General features: G+C 38.3%; 2 protein-coding genes across 2 annotated transcripts; both read left to right on the top strand.

Moving 5' to 3' along the window:
- The first annotated feature begins 1,249 nt into the window (after positions 1-1,249).
- On the top strand, positions 1,250-18,926 carry LOC139938408 (proline dehydrogenase 1, mitochondrial-like). The gene is made up of 12 exons (XM_071933913.1): positions 1,250-1,719; positions 4,855-5,063; positions 5,505-5,539; positions 5,880-6,023; positions 7,293-7,357; positions 7,911-8,095; positions 9,383-9,464; positions 10,169-10,261; positions 12,330-12,476; positions 13,454-13,728; positions 14,541-14,629; positions 15,230-18,926. Exons 1-12 carry the CDS (start codon positions 1,354-1,356, stop codon positions 15,421-15,423), a joined length of 1,884 nt encoding a protein of 627 aa, XP_071790014.1. The 5' UTR covers positions 1,250-1,353; the 3' UTR covers positions 15,424-18,926.
- Positions 18,927-21,079: 2,153 nt separating this feature from the next.
- Positions 21,080-23,946, top strand: LOC139938515 (uncharacterized). The gene is made up of 4 exons (XM_071934085.1): positions 21,080-21,300; positions 22,145-22,207; positions 22,712-22,842; positions 23,734-23,946. The coding sequence occupies exons 2-4, from the start codon at positions 22,150-22,152 to the stop codon at positions 23,944-23,946; spliced, it is 402 nt and encodes a 133-aa protein (XP_071790186.1). The 5' UTR covers positions 21,080-21,300; positions 22,145-22,149.
- The last annotated feature ends 616 nt before the right edge of the window (positions 23,947-24,562 follow it).

Genomic DNA, 24,562 nt, shown 5'->3' with positions numbered 1-24,562 from the left:
AAGGTTTCAGGTCTGAAAAGCTATGTTACTTCAGAGGGAGCCATAACTCACAAAGTTTTATATTATCAACAGCTCTCCCATTGCTCATTGCCAAGTAGGTTTTTATGCTAATAACTATTTTTTAAGGATTACAGTGTCCAGTGCCTTTTAAAAGACTTGTAAACAATTTTCTGGATTTTGCTGAATGAGTCAGTTTGAGTGACCAATCTTCATTATGCAGCCCCCCCCCCTCACTATCACCATGGGCATTGACACTCGACCACAGAATTGTCACTAGGAATTATTTTGTGTGAGGGCAGGCTTTGACTTTGGCAGTGTCTGTTGGTTGGAATAATATGCTTCCTACTGCTTCGTCACAAGCTACTGTTGACCAGGGACCACAGCATAGAGCTGTAAAACTGAAAATACTTCATGATAAATTTCTTTGCTTAGCAAAGAAAATGATCACAATATTGAAAACCTAATGTACTTTTGGCCATAACCTGTTTCTTTTACGCAACGATTTTTGTGCTTTGAAGCAAGTTTTGTGCTAACAGGTTTTTTTGTATGAAATTTGGCCCCGTTATTTTTTAGATCAAATCTATACAAAAAGAAACCAAATTCAAATGGAAGTGGAGTACTCTACATAAAGAGTCAGTTGAATCTTTTTATTATTTTTTACAAAAACTGCCACTTTAATAACATGCCTGTCACAAGAGGGCGGTATACAACTTTAACAGTGTTGCAACTGTCGTGTGCAAATTATTATTGTTCACGTTCAATTTTGATAAGAAGCCACATAAGTGCAAATCATCGCTCAATATTTTGTCGTTTATTGCGGGGGAAACATTATTATCTTTTATAAACAAGATATAATGCTTTAACATCATTAATCAACCGTGGAGGTGCATCAACCATCAACCATGCATCACAACGTACACAACCGACCACTGCCCCAGCCGACATTCCCCTGACATCCCCCTGACACACCTCCAGACAAGTCCATTAAACAATTTAGGGGTGTTTCATTCACAAACTGACGATGAATGAAATGATACAAATAACCGATTAAAAATCATAGACTTTAATACACATCACATTTTGGCGCATTTCCACATCTTGAAAACAATTTCGTGAAGCACAAAGAAATAATTGTCGACCAAAATAAGACCGTATGATGCATGACGAAGTCGCTGCTGTACGCGCGTGCGCAATACACGACGCGTCGTATGTCCGTCTTATTAGCTATGTATACGGACGACATACACACATGTACTTGGTACAAACATGTATAATTATTACGTATCGTACGTGATAATTTTTGTTGGTTACACGGACGTGTTGAGGTCGAGGAGCAGGCACTCATAAAAAACAATGGCGAAACTTGGAATTTGTAGAGATTTCATTCACAACTCATCTAGAACTATTTGCCGGTCTAATAATGGGCTGTTTTCACATCGATTGAAGACAACATCAGCACCAGTTGCTGCTTCAAAGATAGCATTTGGGAACAGCAGTAAGTTACTGAGTAACGGGACGACCGTGTTGGAAGGGAAAGTCACCGTGGGGGAATCTGAGCGAGCGACCCCGGCTGCAGATGGGACAATGTCCAGTGGATTAGATCTTGCATTTTGTGACAGTCGAGAGGCATACAAGAGCAAGACTACTATTGAAGTTGCACGGGCATTACTGGTCTTCAAGTTGTGCCAGTTTGACAGTCTTGTGACATACAACAGGGAGGTATAATTTATACTTGTTGTTGTCTGTTTTTTTCACCATTATAAAACAATTGAAGGTCATCGAATATCGATGGAAAACATTCATCCTGAAGTTCTGGTCATGTTTGTTCCTCGTAAAAGTCTAATGCTCTATCTTCTACTTCTACTTCTTCCAATACAACCTTCTCGCATGCATCCTTCCAATCTCAAGTATGGATAACTTTCCGTATGGCGCCACCACTTTTTCACTCATTTTTACAAAAAGGGATATCCCATTGAGGTAAATTAGATACTATATTATTTCATATCGAATGAAAAAGTGGTGGCGTCATACGGAAACTTTTCCTCAAGTATGGCCCAGGTTGGTGTTCTCCCTCGCTGCTAATGACAATGTCAAGTACATCATGCGTGTCAATTTACAATCTGTTTGTTTAACTCTCCTTAGTTGTGGGGTGTTTTTAGTGGGGCCACATTTCACTCATGGGGACATGGCTCTCTGCATTCATACTGTAGTGTGAATCTTGTGTAAGCAGGAAGTTCTGTGCTTACAATTGTATTTCACACCTGGGTAAGCAGCGTGAGTTACACTGCTGCTAAGGTTTAACCTAAATGGGGGGCGCTAGATTCCTTTTTACGTAATTTTTACCAAAATTGGCTAGATAGATGACCGATAATGTAAAAATTTTGAAAAAAGGAATCTAGCACCCCAGTTACTACACTAGGTCTAGGCCAGCTATAGTTGCCACTGCACAGGGGTCAATTTTACGAAGAGTTAGGACTAGTCCTAGGAGTTACAAATTGCACCATAGTCCTGACCTAAGTTAGGACGAGTAACTGGTCCTAACTCGAGATAGACTAGTCTTTACTCTTTGTGAAATCCACCCCTAGTCAGTTTTTTATGGTGAGTACATGTAATTACCATGATTGAAGGTATTCCAACCTCCCTTTAAAGACACTGGACACTACTCAAAATAATTATTAGCACAATACCTCTCTTGTAATTATGAGTAATGGGGAGAGGTTGATAGTATAAAATAATGTGAGAAACAGCTCCCTCTGGAGAAATGTAGTTGTAGAGAAAGAAGTAATTTTCTGCGATTTTTGATTTCAAGTACTCAGATTTAGAATTTGAGGTCTCGAAATGAAGCATCTGAAAGCCATAACTTCATGTGACAACGTTGTTTTTTTTCTTTCATTGTGATCCGTTGACCAATTGAGCTCAAATTTTTACAGGTTTGTTATTTTATGCATGTTGAGATACACCAAGTGAGAAAACTGGTGTTTGACAATTACCAATCATGTCAAGAGTCTTTAACTATTATCAAAGGTTAGCCCTATGTAATTTATTAAAGAAAAACAAAAGGGAAAAAAAGAATAATTTGCAACCTGCTTGGTGCTTACCAGCATAATTTGCTTTTTAAGACAGTGCCCTTTAAAGTGGCAACCTTGTTTAAAAAATATCCATGGATTAGGCCTATAATCCTATATCATTAGATTTAGACTTACTCAGCTTAGACCCCCAGGAAACTGAAAACCAATATTTTGTTAAAATATTAGTGTGTTGAGTGACCTGTTTTCAAATCTGGAGCAAAGTTAACTCGGATGATTACCAAATTTGTTGTACAGACTGTTTGCTTTATAAATACTGATATTTACAACTTGATAACAATGCAAACACATGTTATACACACTGCTCGATAGCAATAACAGATTCTTGGAACACTTCCAGCATTGTTCATGGTCTATGTAAATAATGTTGCATCATATTTCATGTCATTTCGGTTTCCAATAAATAAATGTTTATCGAGACATGATGTCATATTATTTATAAGCTTTTACGGGTTAACATTGTAAACAAATCAACAGTTCAAGAATGGCAGTTTCCCTGTACATGTAGTTAGTATAATTATAACCAGTGATTTGTAGCTATAGGCCTTATACTAGGCATGCAATTTTTGGACAGATTTCTTCTTTTTCTTATCAAAACATTGCCATAGAAACTGAAAAACACTACAAAAATTGTGTGTGGTCATGGTCGTTTATTTTTGCAATAGAAAGTTGCATTATTTCTGTCCTTATGTGTTAGATACAATTTTTTTCCACCAAGGGCGAGCGGTGCAACAAAATGATTCATGTATAAATATATATGCCAGCTTAAATGCTGGCCCCGCCCATTGTGGCTTCAACTCTGGTTACAGCATGGTCACAGGGCCTAGCTTATAACTATAGTATATTGTTGTGTATTGTCTTGTTTTTAGTGTATATTTATAGTGTATTTATAGTGTATTGTCTTGATTTTAGTGTATATTTATAGTGTATTTATAGTATATTGTCTTGTTTTTAGTGTATATTTATAAAGTATTGTCGTGTATTGTCTTGTTTTTAGTGTATATTTATAGTGTATTTATAGTGTATTGTCTTGTTTTTAGTGTATATTTATAGTGTATTTATAGTATATTGTCTAGTTTTTAGTGTATATTTATAAAGTATTGTCGTGTATTGTCTTGTTTTTAGTGTATATTTATAGTGTATTTATAGTGTATTGTCTTGTTTTTAGTGTATATTTATAGTGTATTTATAGTATATTGTCTTGTTTTTAGTGTATATTTATAAAGTATTGTCGTGTATTGTCTTGTTTTTAGTGTATATTTATAGTGTATTTATAGTATATTGTCTTGTTTTTAGTGTATATTTATAGTGTATTACTAGTGTATTGTATAGTGTATTGTTGTATCAACAGCTGTCAATTGCCTAACACATTTAGTGGTTGTTTATTAGATGATGCTTTTCTTAGGTTCGATTCTGTAAATGATTTTAAAGGAGCTGTGGCACCATGATCAAAGATGGCTTGTTGCTGTTATGAACTAGCTCTCTCAGACCCCTTACCCAGTTACTGCACACCCCACCCTCCCTCTTAATCAATGGAGAACACAACAGATTTGGTGTGTGTATTATTTGAGAGGCCTTGAAGTTTTAAACCTTGTTATATATATTCACAAGATTAGGGACTCTTCAAGTGGTTGTTATGAAAAGCAGACACAGTAAGCTTTGTCCTTGAGTTAATTTGACTTACATGAAGGCCTCAAAGGAAGGTGGTTGTTTCTTAAAAGATTAAGTTACCCAAAGAATACATTTCCTTTGTGATTCCTCTATGCAGATAATGAAGTTCTCTCGCAAGATCCTTGGCAAGCGTCTCTTTGAGCAAGCGATGCGTTCAACATTCTACGGTCACTTTGTGGCTGGACAAGATCAACAATCATTGAAACCCACTATTGACCGTCTGTCGCAGTTTGGCGTGGGCGCCATCTTGGATTATAGTGTAGAGGAGGATATAACTCATAATGAGGCTGTGGAAGCAGAAATGGAGTAAGGACTGAAGTTGGTTCGTTCGGAGCGGGAATAGAAAAAGGGATTGAAATTGAGGCTTGATTTTAGGCTCAAAAGGCCAGTGTTTTTTAGAGTTGGGCCTGTACATCATGAACGGACAAGTCCTCTGGTCTTGTTTAAACAAAATTGAATAGTTAAAAGTTGTTTACCAATGCGTCACTTCAGTTTTGAACTACATGTCGATTGCAGTAACATGCCTGACAAGGGCAAGGGCATCAACGGTCTTTTCTCCTTTGTAAAAGGCACCTCTATTGGGACATTTGATGGGGCATCAAGGCAATGACCAGGGGCAACGGCAGCAATTACCTATGTTGCCTCCTTGAAGTAGGCCTAAGCCAATGTGTATACTTGCATGTGTTTTGCCATCAGTGTTTACAGTTGGGCACAGCTTTAATCCTTATTTCTTCTGTTATGTTTCAGTTCTTGTGTATCTCACGCTAGTGATGAAAGCCAAGGTAACTACAAAAACTATCTAAAAACATTTGACTTGAGAAATGCTTTGAGAAGTGTTCTGTTAAGATTGAACATTGCAGAGCTATATTTCTTGGCTTAGTTCTATATTGGTACTTTTGTGGCACTCTGTGTTTCATATGTACACCCAGTGCCAGCTATACAAACAGAAGAAACCCATTCACCGTACGTGGGAGGTACCTTGTGGCAGTCTTTGGTACTAGTGTTTTAGGTTTCCTCTGGCTTTCAAGTTAAATACAGTGATTGAGTTTGCTTTTGATGTATTCTTGGCTTCCGGAAGTTACCAGTACCATTAACACCAAACTTTGTGTAATTATTCTTCAGAGAAGCATCTGAAGCAGTTCCAGGCGTACCGTGAGTTTGCTGACAGAAGGACGGATGTTGCCAGTGCAAGGACGTACTTCTATGAAGATGAGGAGAAGTGTGATGATAACCTGAAGACATTGCTGGATTGTGTAGATGTTGCAAGTAAGTTCGCCAAAAAGTTGTGATAATTAGGGTGTAAAGAGCATAGAATTCAAGTTCTGGTGGTTAAGTCATCGGAGTGTGGGTTCGAATCCAGGGTGTGACACATAAATGTCCTTGAGCAAGATACTTTATAACTGGTTCTCTTCACCCATTGGTATAAATGGGTACCTGTGAGGGTAGAGTTTGATATTGAGTTTGTTAAGCCTTTGGAGCGCTATGGTTGACCAGGTTGTTTACTCCACAGGGAGAAGCCTTGCTCAAGGCAGTCGAATTATTCACTCTGAAAAAAGACCGCCGCTGTATAAAAACCCACCCGTATTCACTGTGCGTAACATCGCAAGACACGATGCCCCCTACACTATCCGCATGCGGAGGCCGTCGGGCCGACAGCCTTGTAGGGACTGTGTTGAAGCCACTGACCTCATTACTATAATAAGCGAAGAGTTCCCACGGTCAGCTCATTACCATAATGCCCGCGAAAGACGAGACATGTCTACATCACACATCAGTACCACCATGGACGCTCAGCGAGCATGATAGGCATGCGTGATTGGACGTCAAAATGAATAATTCATTTGCCTCACATCCTGTGTTGTCTGATAGGTCTGACGAAAGATATACATATTCATGGGCTGCATACTAGCATATCTGAGAGCCCCCCAAATTTTTTCCACTTGTGGAAATTTTTCAATAAACACATTAAACCCGCAAGTTACAGACCGACCAGGCTGTCGGCCTGACGGCCTCTGCATGCGGTTAGTGGTACGAGTGCGGATGACTTGTGTGCACAGTATTCGTACGATGTGACAGTGTGTATACGGGTGGGTCATGGGGTGTGATCGCACGCACCACGCACAGGGTATACGGGTGGGTTTACAGCGGCGTCTTTTCGGAGCGAATAATGCGACTGCCTTGAGCAAGGCTACACAGGGAGCTCAGAAAGATTAAAGGAATGCTATTGGCCTATTGTACAGGGCACTATTGTAAAGTGCATTCAGAAGGTTATTATGAAATGTGCTATATAAGAACTATATAATACACTTCAAGCAAACTTGAAATCCCTAGTTTGTTGACTAAGAGGTGTGATACAAACCACGGGAAGTCATCTTTGAACTTGTGTATGCCTTGGTTACTGTTTTAGTTTCAGGCATTGTTGTTTGCAGTGTAACAGAAACTAAAGTACATGTATACCTGTCATGGCAATACAGATATTTAGAATTGTGCACTGTTAGCAGTTGTTAGTAGATAATGCTTTACATTGGTGTTTAGGTGCGACTTCAACAGATGGTTTTGCTGCCGTGAAGTTTACTGCTCTTGGAAGACCACAAATGTTGGTAAGTGAAAGAAACACTGATGAGGTAGAAGTGTTTGATAATTTATGAAGATAATTAATTAAATGAAAAGGTGCACCTGTTGAAGGTACTAGGGTTATTCTTTGGAATTTAACCCGTCCAAGAGGTGAAAGCTGAGGGAAAAAAACCACTGCTGCAATCTAAGCGCCAAAGTAATAAGGACAGTGTTTTTTTTTAGAATTTGGAACTCTTGCCTTGGTCTTAATTTTTTAAGTTTTTCAAAACTATTCAGTTATCCAAAATATGTTTATTTCAATGTTGCATTAAGTCACAATTATTCAAAATTACAACATTTTATAATATCAATTTAAGAAGGTCAGACTTGGATCCAAAGCTAAGACCATCTGCCCTAATCATTTTATATTTAAAAAAGGTGTTATAAAGTGAAGTTTAAACAAATGGCAACAACTAGGTCTTCAGTCTGAGGTAAGCAACAACTTTTCTATCCCAGCCTACAGACAGACAGACAAAAGACAGCACATAAACAGGATTTTATAAAGTACATGTATATCTTGACGTCTTTATGCATTCCCAGCTGAACTTGTCGGAGGTCCTAGTTCGGACTCGTCAGGTTTTTATCCAGATGGCAGGAAGGGCAGATTCCCTGATGGATCTCAAGCTGACTAAGGAGCAGTTCCAGTCTGAGCTGGAGACGTTGGGGTTGACGTCACGAGATGACACTGGGGAATGGTTCACATGGATGGACTTTGACAAAGACGGGTAAATATCTTTGAGAGTGCATGGCCTATTTTCAATTGGGGAAACTTTTGAAGGGAAGGGGCACTTTACAGGTCAAGACCTTGGTCCACTTTCATAGAGCCGCTTCACGGCTGATAGTGTGCTTACTGCGTAAGTTTTTGATGTCATAGTGCTACTAACACTAAGCACACAAAAAGGCATGCTAGCCTTCCGGTGCTAAGTGTGTTGTGCGTAGTGTGTTATGGCGATGAAGTCATCGGAGTGTGGGTTCGAATCCTGGTCGTGGCACTTGTGTCCGTGAGCAAGATACTTTACTATAATTGCTTCTCTTCACCCATGGGTATATAATGGGTACCTGTGAGGGTAGATGTTGATATTGTGTTTGAAAAAGCATTCTGAGCACACAGCAGCTCAGGGCTGTATACTCCTCGGGAGCTGAGCAAGATTAAGGGATTGTTATTGGCCCAGTGACCAGGGGTGGACTTCACAAAGAGTTAGGACTAGTCTTATCTCGAGTTAGGACCAGTTACTCATCCTTACTTAGGACTATCCATGCAATTTTTGATATCTCCTAGGACTAGTCCTAAGTTAGGACTAGTCCTAACTCTTTGTGAAATCGACCCCAGGGCACTAATGTAAAATGCGCTATTTATATAATAACTAGTTATTATTTATTTTGGATGACTAATAAAAGCCCAGTTCCGGCATCTACTTCATTTTCAAGCGCATCCTGAAAATGAAGCGAATTTTGTGCCATCATCTCATTGCAGCTGTTTTGTTGGCAGCTACAGCTGTGACTAGATCGTGACCTTGACACATGTTGACATACATGTATTATACCTACATCCTCATAGCAACAGGGCCCAGTTTCATAGAGCTGCTTAAGCAGAAAATATTGCTTAAAATTGTTTTCTGCTAAGCGAAAGGGAGAAGGATACCAGTCATAAATTGTACATGTGTAATGGGTGTACATGTAGTTTGGATGGTAACCTTATTCTGGTAAGCATCATTTTGTTGTGCTTAGCCACATTTTGTGCTTAGCAGCTCTATGAAATAGAGATGTGGCTGTAGCTGTAGCTGCCGATGGATATGGCCTTGGTATCAATATGTCAAGGAAGCTGGACAACTTTGCTTCCTAGGCAGATTTGCCTGAGTAAAGCAATGGTAACATTTTATAATGCTACATCCAATCAAATCACATTAGTATCTACCATTTAAGGCTGCACTTTACATAGTTAGAAGTTTAACAAGCTGATGCACTTGCCCTTCAGTGACTGTTACTGATAAATACTTTGGTGTGGTTTTTAGTCGTATCGACCTTCTGGACTGGGATAGGTTGATGGAACCGGACATAAAGCTCACCAAAATCTTCAAAGTTCCCAGAATAGAGGTAAGATATATTGTTTTAAGTGCATTGAAACTCATTGTTCATAGAGCCTTGAAGCCAGAAACTTTTCTGTTCCTGAGCAGATTAAAACACAGTTTTTTATAAGCATAGCTCATCATAGGCGAAACAACAAGCATGCTACTTTGCTGATCTGCAGTCGATTTCACGAAAGGCTAGAATCAATCCTATACTGAGTTAGGATGAGTAACCCGTCCTAACTTAGGATGAGTTCGATACGTCTTAAGTCCTAAGATTTATCCTATATTACACATGTAGGATGGCTGTTCTAGTTTATTGTTTGTTTAGCATTCACTGGATATGTGCATGTATTGTTGCGTTTACATTGTCTCTGCTGCGCCTTGAACATCTGTAAAGATTGATTTGGCGCATTACAAATACCTACTATTATTATTATTATTATTATTAAACTGTAAGGAAGTTGAGCACATTCTATGAACATAAAGAACAGTCCTTCACCCATAAGAACATACCTGTCAACTGTTTAGATTTACAACGAATTTTAATGATCTTTACTCGCACAAATTCTTGCCTTGCTATCTGTGCACTCTTACAACTGGTATTCCTATATCTGAGGTTTCAATGTTGGCAGGCATGCAAGTATGGCATATAGGTGCGCTGTATAAAACTCTTGTATTAGTATTTAGTCTATGGGTTATATCAGCGTTGTGTTGTGTGTCATATTTTAGCGAGGCCATTTGAAGCCATTGCAGCTGGTGTTGACAGAAGAAGAAGAGTTACAGATGAAGAGAATGTTAGCTCGAATCAACACCCTGGCCAAGGTAGGTTGGAAAAGATCTAGTGGAACTGACAGACAGTTTATGAAATAACATGTCATACAATTCAATTTAATTTTGGTTTATTTAAAAAAATACATCACCAAATAAAAGTAAAAGACTAAAGGAATTTGGTTTACAATTAAACTACACTAAAAATATATATAATATTAGGTCCGGTTGGGATCGGGAGCTAAGGCCATCTGCCTACTAACTTTATATATTTATATCAAATACAAATTAAAAAGATTACTTGAGTGAAGAAGACGTACAGGATAGGTGAAAGCAGCATTAAGAAAAAAAGACAAAATGATGATGGACACAAATTTAAAAAGAAAAAACCTAAGTGCAAATCATTATCTAAGCAAGCTCCAACTTATCTTTGTAACCTTCTTCTCACCCCGCGAGTGTCTGTATAATTTAAGATTAATTCCAGCTGTAGAGTTTAATACCCCATGATCATACACATGTACAAATGAAGGCTCTAAAGCTTTTGCAGCAACTGGGCAAATAGTCAATAATACCCCCAAGCTCTTTCAAATCTCAATTAAAAATCCACCCGACCAATTGATTTTAAATTTACACAGGTTTGTTATTTTATGCACATGTTGAGATACACTAAGTGAGAAGGCTGGTCTTTGACAATTACCAAAAGTGCCCAGAGCCTTTAAAGCCATTATACACTTTCGGTAAACAGTATTGTCCAAGTCCCACACTTCGTGTATCACAACTTATATATAAAATAACAATCCTGTGGAAATTTAGGCTCAATCGGACATCGGAGTCGGGAGAAAATAACGGGAAAACCCACTCCTGTTTTCGCGCGTTTCGCCGTGTCATGACATGTGTTTATAACAACTCCGTAATTCTCGTTAACGAGAATTTATATTGTTTTACCGTTTTCTCAAAAAGTAAAGCATTTCATGGACTAATATTTCAAGAGAAGTCTTTCACCATTACCTTCTGTAAACCCTGCAAATTATTTGTAAATCTGTGAACTTTTTTTTGTTTTTCTGTACCGAAAGGGTCCAATGGCTTTAAGCAGAAAACAGTGCTTAAAAATGTTCTGTTTAGCAAACATAAGCATAAAACCTTACTTGGTAACAAGTAGTGGGGAGAGGTTGGTAGTATTGAACATTGTGAGAAAGTGGAGTAGTTTTCGAGAAAGAAGTAATTTTCCACAAATTTGATTTGAGACATCAGATTTAGAATTTGAGGTCTCGAAATCAAGCATCTGAAGCACACAACTTTGTGTGACAATGGTGTTTTTTCTTTCATTATTATCTCGCAACTTTGACGACCGATTGAGCTCAAGTTTTCACAGGGTTGTTATTTTATGCATATGTTGAGACACACCAAGTGAGAAGACTGGTCTTTGACAGTTACCAATAGTGTCCACTGTCTTTAAGCAGAAAACAGTGCTTAAAAATGTTCTGTTTAGCAAACATAAGCAGTAAACCAGCCACATGTTGCACATATGACTCGGTATCTTGGCTGGTAATCCGATTTTAGTAAGCTTAAGTTGATTGTGCTGGGCTACTTTTTGCTCTGTGAAACTGGGCCAAGTACATGAGACCTTTGGCATCTGTTTAACCCCTGCTATCAGATAGGAATTTCACTTGACTAACAGGTGAATAGATAACCCAAATGGAGTGACAAGGATCCGATAGCATGCATTTATTTGTCTGGAATATGTTAAAGTTGCATCGGGGATAAAGAATATTAACTTAGTTTTTTACCCATATACACCGATGTGTGTTAGCACTGTATACTCAGTACTTTCCCGAGTCCTGTGAAAAAATATCACAGGGAATGTTACTCAGGTGGGATTCGAACCCACGACCCTTGCAATTCTTGAGCAGTGTCTTGTCAACTAGACTACAGAGGTTGCGCGGTAGCTAGAGACACTGCTCTAGAATTGCAAGGGTCGTGGGTTCGAATCCCACCCGAGTAACATGCCTGTGATATTTTTTTCACAGGACTCGGGAAAGTACTGAGTATACAGTGCTAACACACATCGGTGTATATGGGTAAAAAAATAAGTTAATATTTGTCTGGAATTGTTTCTATTTAGAGAGCTCGTGATAAAGGAGTACGGTTAATGATTGATGCTGAGCAAACATACTTCCAACCCGCAATAAACAGACTTACTGTGGAACTCATGCGGAAATTCAACAAGGAAAGACCCATTATCTTCAACACATACCAGTGCTATTTGAAGGTAGGTAGGTTTATGCACAATGAGTGTTAGTTGAGGTGGGCATAAGAGTTGACTGAACAATATCGGGCTTCAAGTTTGTGCAATGGACTGAATCGTGTAGGTCATTTTAAAGGTCACTAAATAATAGCGTCATTGCTTTTTTCTGTTGTTGTCTGATGTTCTTAATGCCCATATTGATTTATTGTAAATAATTATAGATTTTTAATATATGACCAGGGATATTGGAATTGAAGGCCTTCGGGCTACAGTTTTTTTGGTAAACTTTTTTAATTCCAGGCATATGTCCCTGGTTTTTGTTTTGTTTTGATTATGTTTGTATTTTGTATGTGTTTTTATGCCGAATAAATAATAGTAATAATAATAAAAACAGTAATGGTTTCGTTTAGGGCACTATTCCCTCACGTAGTGATACTCAAAGGGCTCAACAATAAGCAAAAGTGAAGAGCAGAAAAAAACATTTTAAAGTTTGGATTTGACTTTGAGCAAATATGTTTTGAGTAATTGTTTGAAAGAACACGAGACGAACCAACCAATGTAGAATAATCCATGCTTAAGTAAGCGAAAAATGATGATGTGCCAGAGTTATGATCACCGAAGCAAGCTTTATTTGTGTATATTTTGTATATTTTTTAGTTTTTGTTTTTGGCATTAACACATGACAATAATACAATACAGAGTAAGACAATATTCAAAATGACAAGGGAATGTACAATAGAGCTAGGAAGTTAATAATAACTTTGGCTTGGGGTCATTTTTTCTATGCTACTGGCGTATATACATGTACAAAAGAGAAGAGTAGTGCAATTTATTATACTATTAATTTTTTTATATCAGCAGAAAATTTGAGCAATTATTTTTAAAAATCCACCCGCTGCCACCAATTTCTTCTGCGCCTCAGAATAGGGTCTTGTACACTAGATAGAGGGCACATTATAAATGCATTACTATTATCATTATAATTTTGTTCCCCCTAAAAGCAAACCTTCAACAATCTCAAGGTAGACATGGAGCTTGCCAACCGTGAAGAGTTCCACTTTGGTGCCAAGCTCGTCCGCGGTGCCTACATGGATCAAGAGAGAAAAAGAGCAGAGGAAGTTGGCTACGATGACCCCGTTAATGATAACTATGAAGCAACTGGTGCTATGTATCATCAATGCCTGGATTACATGCTGCATACGATACACACGAGAGGAAAGGTCAATACTATGGTTGCGTCACACAATGAGGAAACGATACGATTCGCTGTTGAGAGGTAGGTTTAGTGTTAGGGTCATGTCATAGAAGGCAATTTGCAAGCAAAGTCCATGAAGGAAAGGCATTCACATTTGAATATTCACTTTTTTTTGGGGGGGGGGGGGATAAGGCATTGATTGAGAAAGTGCTCCATTTGCGTGCACTGCAGTTGGTTGACTCCACGTCAGGGAGAGTTGACTCAAGGCCGTAACATGGATCGAGTTTGGGGAAATAATTCACAAGACCGCAGGGCTTGTAGCTGGGAATTTTGACTTGTCTAAATTTTTATTCACAAAACCAGATTCAAAATGAGAAAAGACATGCAAAGACTTCAAGGGTCAAAATTACATCGCTGCTTCAATTTATAAACTATTGCTCGGTTTAGTCGTAACTTAGGACTGGTCCTAGGAGATATAAAAATCGTAAGGTTAGTCCTAAGTTAGGAAGAGTAACTCGCCCTAACTCGAGATAAGACTAATCTTAACTCGTTGTGAAATCCACCCCTGGTCTTTACACTTGTGTACTGAAGCAAGACACTTCACCAATATTGCTTAGTTCTTTGGATGGGGCATAAAGCCTATGCTCTTTGGTGCTGCGTGATGCAAGTAAGAAGAACCCAGTACAGTTGTTGCTAAGAAAATGGGGTGTGCCTGGTTTGGTCTGGCAGCAAGATGCCCTACCTCTTGCATACTTTTCAAGGTTTTGTATTATGGTTGGTTCGTCATATAAAATCATTCTTAACAAGCTCTACCAAATTTGATACTTAAGCACCAGGAGTGTGATTTATGCCAGACATGGCACATTATTAATGTACATCATTATTTCACTTAGAATGCAACAGTTGAACATCAAGCCAGAAGATCGTCTGGTGTACTTTGGACAGCTACTTGGAATGTGTGACCAGGTCTCCTTCCCTCTGGGTAAGCCGACTACTTTAATTCATTAGAATTTGAGATTAAACTTTGTATTTCTTGTGACGCACTAAGTTTGTATGCCTCCTCAGTAACATCTTGGTGGTTCTTGGTCTAGAATAGATGGGAACCCAGGCCTACGAACATGTTTTTTTTAGGATTTTTCAAATTCTCAACATCTTTGATACTGGTCTTTTAAATTCTGATTTGAATTATATAGTCGGCAAATCATCCTAATGAAAGATCACACCAACTTTTTGTGGACAAGACAATAAAAACATTTCAGTTTTAGACGAGGGAGGGAAAACCCATGTAGCCAGGTAAGGACTGAAAAACTCGATCCACATGTAAGGCTAACGCTGGGCTCAAACCTGGGTCCACAGAGGTATAAAGAGAAACCACTGAGCCAACCTGACTGAATGAGCCAACCTTTTAACCTTGCATGTGTTTCTCATTACGTCACTTCAGAGGGAGTCATTTCTCACAATGTTTTACACTTTCAACTTCTCCCCATTACTCATTACTAAGTGAGGTTTTATGCTGATAATTATTTTGAGTAATTACCAATAGTGTCCACTGCCTTTAACCTTGATGTGTTTCTCATTACAGGGCAGTCAAACTATGCTGTTTATAAATACCTTCCTTATGGTCCAGTGGAGGATGTCTTACCGTACCTCTCAAGACGAGCCCTAGAGAACCGAGGAATGCTGAAGGGGGTCAAGAAGGAACGTCAACTCCTCTGGATGGAACTCAAAAATAGGATTCGACAAGGGAAGATGTTTCACAAACCGACAGTGGTATGATTTTGAAGGGATTGTATACATTTGGTCATTTGAACCCACTGTTAGTTTCAATCATAGTTGTATATATACCATAAAACTAAACTGTGGAAATTTCTATGCGAAAGGTGGTGGCATTCTTGGAGATGTTGAAAATCTAGAGCGGTTTTATCTACGCAGGAGGAATAATCTGTAACCGGAATACACAATCTCATAAGCCTTATAACAGTAACGCGTCTCAGATTCAAATTTGTGCACAAAAAATAGATATATTTTTCCCTAACCACAGTACTTCAAGGTTCAAAGTTTCTCAAAAAGCATTATTCTATTTAAAGCTGCTGTACTTTATACCAAATAAGTTTGTACTGTCATTTATTTTCAGAGTCAAGTTACCAAACATATACAGACCTTTAAATATTTGAGTTTTTCAAAAGCGCAAAGCAATATTTCAACAGGAGGAAGTTTTTATTTTTCAGAAGAGAGTATACAGAAGCTGTGTATACAGAGATTTTAATCATGACGAAATTTTACATTGTGAAACTACTGACTAAAGCCCATGTTACCTAAAAATGTTGCTTCAGCTTTTCACATTTTCGATCGAAACCATATCGAAAGTCTAGTATCTACTTTTTAACATCAGAATTGTGGGAAAAACAGTTGCATATTTTAAGGCACTTTAACAGCCCATAGCCTTTACTTTGTGGAGATGAAAAACAGGTAATAATGTTTTCATTTTTTTCATCTATCTTATGTTTGATTTTACTTATTTAATTTCATTATTTTTAAGGGGGGGTCAGAACAGGGTTATATATATATATATTCGTTTGGTTTTAAGCAAATCAATTGATGTGTATTTACAAATAATGTGTGTAAAACATAGCTAAACTTATTAACCAACTTTAAAAATGTACACAACAGTTTCAAGAATATTGAATACATAGTAATGTAACCAAGGCAGCACTTTAAAAATATTGCTAACCAATTTTCTGCTTAGCATAAATAGCAGGATCCCGGTCACAGATTACCTTGAGTTAGTGGCATGTGTCTGGTTTTAGTAGACTTTTTGTTTGATGAATTTGGGTTCTGATAATAGTGGCTTTTAACCACTCATATCCCGCCATTACTCAGTGGCGCTCAAGGTGTTTCAACGTTTACTGTAAGCAAAGAATTGGCGCTTACTGGAAAAGGGAATTCCGCACTTCGTTGACCGTTAATCATGGGTCAGCAGGGTGTTGGGGTTGGTAGTTTTATAGGGCACCAAAAGAAGGTATTTATTTTTTTTTATTAATTCCTAAACACTTGTGTCCTTAAGCAAGACACTTAATCATTGCTTCGCCCTTCGGATGGGACGTAAAGCCGTTGGTCCCATGTGTTGTGTAACGCATGTAAAAGAACCCAGTGCACTTATCGAAAAGAGAAGGGATTCGCCCCGGTTTTCCTGGCTGTGGCTGCTGTATGTGCCGTAGCACCTTGTAAACCATTATAAGGTGCTAACTAATTGGGTCTCAAAATTCATCACTGCAATAACCTGTCTTTCTGAAAGTTTGTATATGCATGTACTCAGCGCCTTGAGTACCTTGTTTGGTAGACACGTGCGCTATATAAGACTTTGTTATTATTATTATTATTATTATTATTATTATAATTAAATGGAAGAAGTTTAAAGCAATAGACATCCCACCTTTTGATCTTTTAATCTACAAAACTCATTGGTTCTTAGTTCATTATGCATAGTTTCAGTTTCATTTTGTTTGCCAAATTTGCATATAGTTTTATTTGAAGAAAAAGTATTATAGCATATTATTTTTTGGTTAAAACCTTCTTTGTTTAGGTAGAACTTCTAACACTAACTTGGTACCGGTAATTCTTACAGATGTTGCATGCAATAATGTTATTTTGTATACAGAGTGAAGTTAAAAGGAATATTTTTGTAACTATTAAAACCATTGTTAGAAGCTAAGGCCGTGTCCGAAACGACGACTTGGGCTACAGCTACGTCTAGATCAGAGCGTCTACCAGTGTTGAAGAATAGGCAGACGCGCGCGATGTAGCCGTAGCTGTAGCCGAAGTCGCCGTTTCGGACACGGCCTAATATATTAGTTTGAAGATTATTTAAGCAAAATTTGTTAATCAATGTTTGTTAAAGAATTCAGCAGGACGCCATGATTCTTGCTGGCCTGTGGCTGTGTTTGAAATGATGCACTCTTATACTGTGACTGCACGTCAGTGTTAAGTAGTCCAGACCTGAAAGTTCGAGATCGAGTCCTAGGGCTTTGTCACACAAGGCAACTTTTGCAGGCAACTTGGTGGCAACCAAGTGCAGTGCATACTACATGACCACTTTGGTAGCACACGGGTCAATTTACAAACATTGTCTTACGATCCACAAGAGAAATAGGTGAACATTCAAATGTGAATGCCTTTTCTTCATGGAGATTGCCTGGAACTGGTTGCCCGTAAATTGCCTCGTGTGACATGGCCCTTAGAGCTTACAGTCCGAGGGTGAGACCGAGACCTGGGCCGAGATCTCCAACACTGCATGCTGCACGTGCATATTTATGGCCACTGCCATCACATCATGTTTATTTTTGCTACACAGAAAGTTGCTGAGCATAATTCCCTGCTTAAGCAGCTCCATGCTGGACCCACACTCTGGAATGACTTGCCTCTACAAATCCGCAATCCGCAATATGTCTAACATCAATACTTTCAAGGTTAAGTTGAAAACCACTTTGTTTAAAACCACTTTGTCTCGCCTATGTGTAACTGGTCTATTTGTCTTATTTTCCTTGCTGTGTGTGGTTTCCCCTCCTGTGCGCCTTGAGCACCTCATTTTGGTGGATTTTGGCGCCCTATAAATATTCTTTATTATTATTATTATTATTATGATGGAGTTATGGCCTGTTGTTGTCAGTGTTTGAGTTTGGGATAGTCATGCCATTCATGACATTTAATCATAATTACATCATCTTTTATTAAGCCAAAGATCCTGTGCGCATTGTGTAATGCACGTTTAATAATCTGGTTTAGAATTGTAAAGAAGTGTAGCTTGCCCCTGTGTTTATAGCACATTTATATAGTAGCTGCTCTACCTATGGTCTATGGTATCCATAAACTAATTAAACAGACGTCAGAGGCCCAGCTGGCCTGAAATTTTACCTTAAAGTTCTAGCATCTACAGTCAAATCAACTGATTTGGGAAGGTACTTTTGATATCCAGGGTCAACTAAGCTGGGGTGGATTTCACAAAGGTAGTCCTAACTTAGGACTAGTCCTAGGCAATGCTAAGAGATGGGACCAGTCCTAAGTTAGGATGAGTTACTAGTCCTAACGTAGGACCAGTCCTATCTCTTAGCATTGCCTTAGGACTAGTCCTAAGTTAGGACTACCTTTGTGAAATCCACCCCTGGTCTCATTTTATATTTTGAAGAAAGAAAAAAGAATTAAACAAATAAAACAGAATTGTGATTTATAATATCCTGTTTATTTATTTATTTTTTTCAAAATAAAACACCAAATATATAACATATTTTTTGTTCTGATTGTCATTTACCCTATTCTTTAAGTGACTGAACTTTATTTTAATGCGTACATGAACCAATATATGTTTTTCCATTATGGTGAAGACATGGGAACATTTTCATAGAGCCTGAAAGCACACAAAAAATGCTAAGCACAGAAAAGTCTTGCTTAACAGAAACAGATTGCCAACAAAAATTACACTAAATTTACATTGTTGTGACTGGACTTAACTGGTGCCCCGCTAAAAGTTCACTTTAGCTCAGCATCAAGCAGTATGTGCCCTGGGTGGACGACGGCAGCCAGTGATCATGTGATTTGCATAATTGAATAACCCCGTCCCCTTTTGAAAACACGCCCCTTCACGAAAAATGACCGCCACCCCCCACGCCCCCCCCCCCCCCCCCCAAACCAGTGATGAAATGTACTGGGGAAACAGAGAAGTAACTATTATAATTATTAATAGAAGGAAAAATTAAAACAATTAATCCAAAGAAGTCTTAATTAAATTGTTTTATTAAAATAATGACCAAATAAATAGAAAGGCACGTGATCATTGATCTCATTATACATGTACAACTAGTATGGAGATCAATGCACGTGATGTAGGTCATGTCGCAGTGCGCAAACGCACATGTAGCCCGTACTGATACTTGATTGGCCAACAAAAGCTTACGTCACGGACTTCACATGTGAAGTACGCGAACTATGCACACAACGTAAACACTCCCACATGTGTCACATAGGAAACGCACGTGCGAAAAACAGCAACATCCTCGGACCAACAAACCGGTAAGTCACGAAATTCATGTTATTTTACCTTTTTCAACCACTGAAATAAGAATTCTACCCCTTCACATGTACATGTAGGGAATATAGACAAATAATGGATGAGTATTTGGCCATAAATGCTGTCAAAAACTCTAGTTTGTATGAAAGAAAAAATGACAACCTGTGACTCTCGCTGCAGAAACGCAACTCGTTCGGACCCGTGAATTGTACACATTACGGGGCGTTATCGTCTGCTCGCGACATATGTACAAAAGCTATGGACGCTGTCGTCTGTTCGACCTGAACTCATGTCTCCCTCATATTATTGACACCAGTTTTAGTTTCTCAAGAAAATTATCATTAAATCCGACTCTCTGTGCTCTTAGTTATTTTATGGAGGGGAGAATTTGTCCATTATTATCCCTTGTCATTTTTAAGGTTGTACTTTTGTTTGGCAAGTCCACTTTTGAACAAAAAAACAGCGCAACATTTTTTATCGTCACTTCTCCTTGTCTTTTGTATAGTTAGTTGCAGAGTAATAAAGGCGTAACGACAAGTTTTTAAAATTCTAGTAAAATTAACATTACAATCAGTATAGAAATATGGTCCCCCCCCGTTTTTGTTGTGCATAATTTTAAAGAGATGAGTCCGTTCCAAAAAACACTTGCCAAGTTTTACACACCCATGATTATGCACACGATAGGTGGTCAACTACTCGAGTTTATTGTTCAGTTTAAGAACATGACTCCCTGAAAAAATGACAGGGCGGCTTCATTGTCTATTTTGGTTAGGGCCTATACCTAAATTGTTTATCTTAGAAATTTGGTAATTGAAACATTTTGTATCCTCAAGTGTGGAAGGAAATTGTTTAAGTTTACTATAACAAAAGGGGGTAGTGAAATAAGAAGCAGTCCCCTGCTGGGGCAATTTTGACTTTAATAAAGTAAATGAAATTAAATAAATAAAAACCTTAACATAATAAAAGAAATAAACAAATACAAATAAAACATAAAAATAAATTAATAAAGAAAACAAATAAAACCTGACAAAAAACCAACAAAAAAAAATAATACAATTAATACACAAATGAAGTGGAAATAAACTAATTGGGAGAAAATATTTCTCTGTATCTGCCTCCAAATTATTGCAGAATAAAAATGAACAAAAAATCTATCGTGTTTGCATTGTTACCGTCCCATTTGGGAACGCCACAACTTTTATTGTATGTTTTGACGTGTCAGAATGAAAGAAAACCCACACAAGTCAGCAGAGGGCGCTGTTGAAAGCGTCCGTCAGCTAGCTCAGAATAGATCGAGGTCACCTGATAGTGGCACGTGTCATTGTTATCATACTTTTTCGAACGGCGGGTGTAAAGGTCGGTGCGGAGTGTATTGCCCATGATGTCCACAGCTTTAGTTTTTCAAATTCGAACAAAAGAAACAGTGTATTGTACACTATTACAGCGACGCATTCCGCAACAAATGCATGTGTACTGTCGTTGTGACCGTTGTGGACACACTGTCAATCGTTATCGTGAAAATGCTTGAGGTTGAGTGAATGAAGAACAGTCACAACAAGAAGGAAGAACTTGTTCAACACCGACACCCTACGGTAAGTTATAACAGCTAACATCCTTTATAATTTATATATAAATTGCAATCTATGTCTCTCGGCATACTTTTATTTTCAGTTATTTTTTTTGTAAAGCCATTTTTTTACCTTTTGGTATTGTTATATGGATCATAATTTTAAACTATTTATTTGTATTGTGAATGTGATGTGATACTAATAATATAATTATTGAAATAAGCTCTACCCAAGCTTTCCTTAGTACTACCGGGAAGAAAGGCTTACCAGACTGCTCTGGTGGGATTCAAACCCATGACACCTCCCTTCCCCCTCTCATTCTAGGTATTTATAGGGCTGGATTTTTGGTTTATTGCACTAAATTAATCAAGCATGCTTGGTGAAGTCATTGCTATAAATTATGGTGGTGTTTTTAGGCCAGTTCAAGCCTGTTAGAACCGCGCCATTATTTGCTTTGTACTTTTTGTATAATAATTAAAAGTTGGGTTCATGTTATGTTTTTATTTATTCTTGGTTCCAAGACCATTGGTGTTGCATGGTCACACACAACCAATGTTCCGGTTATGCACGGCAAAAACTGTACACGCTTGTAATGAATGAACGCTAGAGGGCGCTCTGTTTCTCTGATTTCCTTATCTCACCAAGATGAGATCTAAATCAGAGAAACAGAGTGCCCACTAGCGTTCATTCATTACAAGCATGTACAGTTTTTGCAGTGCATAATCGGAACATTGGTTGTGTACGTGTGTGACCGCGCAACACCAATGGTCTTGGAACCAAGACTAGTTTTTATTTGGTAAACACACCATTCCCTGCATTGCTTTGCCTGCTTATATTCAAATTAATTATTTTTTCATTATCTCTTCAGAACTGATGAACGGTACAGCTACAATTAGAAAGTATCTTCTATTCCTGCTCATCTTTGGGAAAGGTTAGTATTCATTGGCCAATTTTATGGTGTTCATTGTAGAGTGATCCACATTGTTTTTGTGTCATTTCATGCAGAGCCAACGTGCAGTTTCCTGAATATTGATGTCTGTTGTACCACTTGTATCCACTAACAAGGTGCTGAGTGCGCTTGAACAACTTTTTAAAGTTTTGAAGTTGTGAATTATTAGAGTGGGGAAACCCCTTCTCTATAGCAACAAGTGTAATTGTGGTCTTTTAGTTTCACTACATAACACACAGGACCTATAGCTTCACCTTCCATCTAAAGGATGGAACATTTAACCCCCATTCTTCTGATCAAAAACACCAGAGCTTGAGTCCAGTGCAGCCCTGACAATTCAATCAAATTCAGTTTGGTCCATACTGGCAATTCCGATCCCTAAAGAAGAACAAAAAAAAGGGGGGGAATAACAGATTCTGGAGATTGTAAGTGTAACTAATTACATGCAATATTGTAACATAATATTTCTTCAAAATTTGTTTGCAGTTCTAGCTGTCACAAAGGCGTTTGAATGTTGGAAGTGTAACAGCAAGGACAATGAAGAATGCAGAATGGAGAACCCCTATCTTGAATCCAAGTTGAAGGAAACGTGCAGCGATGGAGTGACATCATGTATAGTAAGTGATAAGTTTTGTTGTTTACGCTATGACATTGAACATCAACATTACATGTTGTGTTGTAGCCACGGTTGGTGGGGCCAGGCGGGCCTGCCCAGAACTAGCAAGTTCAGCCCAGTATTCTGAGCAAAACACACTTTGCCGAGTATCTGAGATAAGGTCACACAATTACCCCACTATCGTCCTCGAACCAGGAAAAACAACCAGACACGTCACCACGTGAGCCTTCCTGTGGTGACATCAGTGCACCAAGAGCCCCACTTGTGGATTGGGTCACTTGGGGCTGGCTTGAGGTGCACTGACATCACCACGGGAAGGCTCACGTGGTGACGAGTCTGGGTTTTTTGGGGGGTCAAGGACGAGCGTGGGGTAATTGTGTGCCCACGTGCGTCCTGGAAAAAAATAAGATACGCAACATCGGGGTCGACCCAGGGAAGCTAAACGAATGCACCTACTGTATTGTAAAGTGAGCCCTCTGTTGTTTGTATTAGGCAGGGAAAACATTTTTTTGAGATCTATGTATGTTTTTAAAACCTGCGTTGATGATTGTTTAAACTTCCATCAGAAAACATTGAATTTCTAAATAACAATCAGTATGCAAAACGAGAAAGGTTTATAGTGGAGTATTCTGCAAAACCTTTAAAGCACCTTGAACTTTTCAGTTTGTACATTTTTCATGTTTCACTGATAATCACATGTTGATTGTCACAACAATTTACAATCTTAGATCCAGATCTAGTATTTTTTTAGATTTCATTTTTTTTTTACTTCCAAGCTGCAATATAATTTAATCATAATTATTGCAGACTATGTTCGTAATTTATGCATTCTGTTTGACCATTGATTTAGTGTTTTGATGTTTTGTATTTATTTTTCTTTCAATCCATTCAGAAAATAACCGGGGGAGTGTCCGACATCACATATCGCCAATGTTCAGCCCCAACTGACACAAAATGTTTCGAGCTGAGTTTTGATTGCATCGGTGATGACCCTTGTATTTTGAGCTACTGTTGTAAACATGAACTTTGTAATGGTGCTTCTCTAGTGACCTTTCACCTTTCTTTTTATACTTTTGTATTGATCACCATGATATTGTTCAAATAGTTTGCAAAGGGGATGGTACAATTAATTATGCACTGACATAATCAGATCTAATTATATGCATGCCTTTTGCGATTTAGATTTGAATAATGTCTGGTACCATGACTTGCTTAGTCACAATGTACCGCTTACTTTTGAACTCCTCAGACTATAGACCGTATTGAATATGATGTCACCGTTAAAATATCTGACCTACAAGTTGGCGCATGTGCATTTGTGTTTATGTGCATGTGTACGTGCATGTGCCGTTGAAATCAAACCGGGAATGTTGGGTGCTGCGTGCTTCAATGATCTATGCGTTTGGACGCCCATACGATTTGCCCTACAAGATGGCGACTTTTCATAGCAAAAAGGGGTTATTTAATGCTGTCTGTTAGAGACAGTCACTATGTAAAATGGTTCTGTGCAAGGCTTGCATGGAAACCTCCAGATGAGCAATCCCTGGTACTATTGTGCCATATGCATCCATTCCAAACTGCGTTACCCAAAAGCTTGCCCAAAACCTTGTGACAAAGCAATAGTCTTGGTAGTCTGAGGAATTCAAATTTATGTAATAACTTGTGATCAAGCACGTCATTGTACCAGACAGTATTCAAATATAACATGCAAACAGCTTATT

This window comes from Asterias amurensis, chromosome 6 (genome assembly GCF_032118995.1).
Source record: "Asterias amurensis chromosome 6, ASM3211899v1".
In the NCBI taxonomy this organism is placed as follows: Eukaryota; Metazoa; Echinodermata; class Asteroidea; order Forcipulatida; family Asteriidae; genus Asterias; species Asterias amurensis.
Note: the sequence above shows the minus strand (reverse complement) of the source record. Positions and strands in the feature narration are given on the sequence as shown.

Excerpts from the sequence above, each read along its gene's own strand:
- LOC139938408 (XM_071933913.1), top strand. The coding sequence starts at position 1,354 with ATGGCGAAACTTGGAATTTGTAGAGATTTCATTCACAACTCATCTAGA. Across the intron at positions 5,540-5,879 it reads CGCTAGTGATGAAAGCCAAG|AGAAGCATCTGAAGCAGTTC; the intron begins GTAACTACAAAA and ends ATTATTCTTCAG. Across the intron at positions 12,477-13,453 it reads CATACCAGTGCTATTTGAAG|CAAACCTTCAACAATCTCAA; the intron begins GTAGGTAGGTTT and ends TCCCCCTAAAAG.
- LOC139938515 (XM_071934085.1), top strand. The coding sequence starts at position 22,150 with ATGAACGGTACAGCTACAATTAGAAAGTATCTTCTATTCCTGCTCATC. Across the intron at positions 22,208-22,711 it reads CCTGCTCATCTTTGGGAAAG|TTCTAGCTGTCACAAAGGCG; the intron begins GTTAGTATTCAT and ends ATTTGTTTGCAG. Across the intron at positions 22,843-23,733 it reads ATGGAGTGACATCATGTATA|AAAATAACCGGGGGAGTGTC; the intron begins GTAAGTGATAAG and ends CAATCCATTCAG.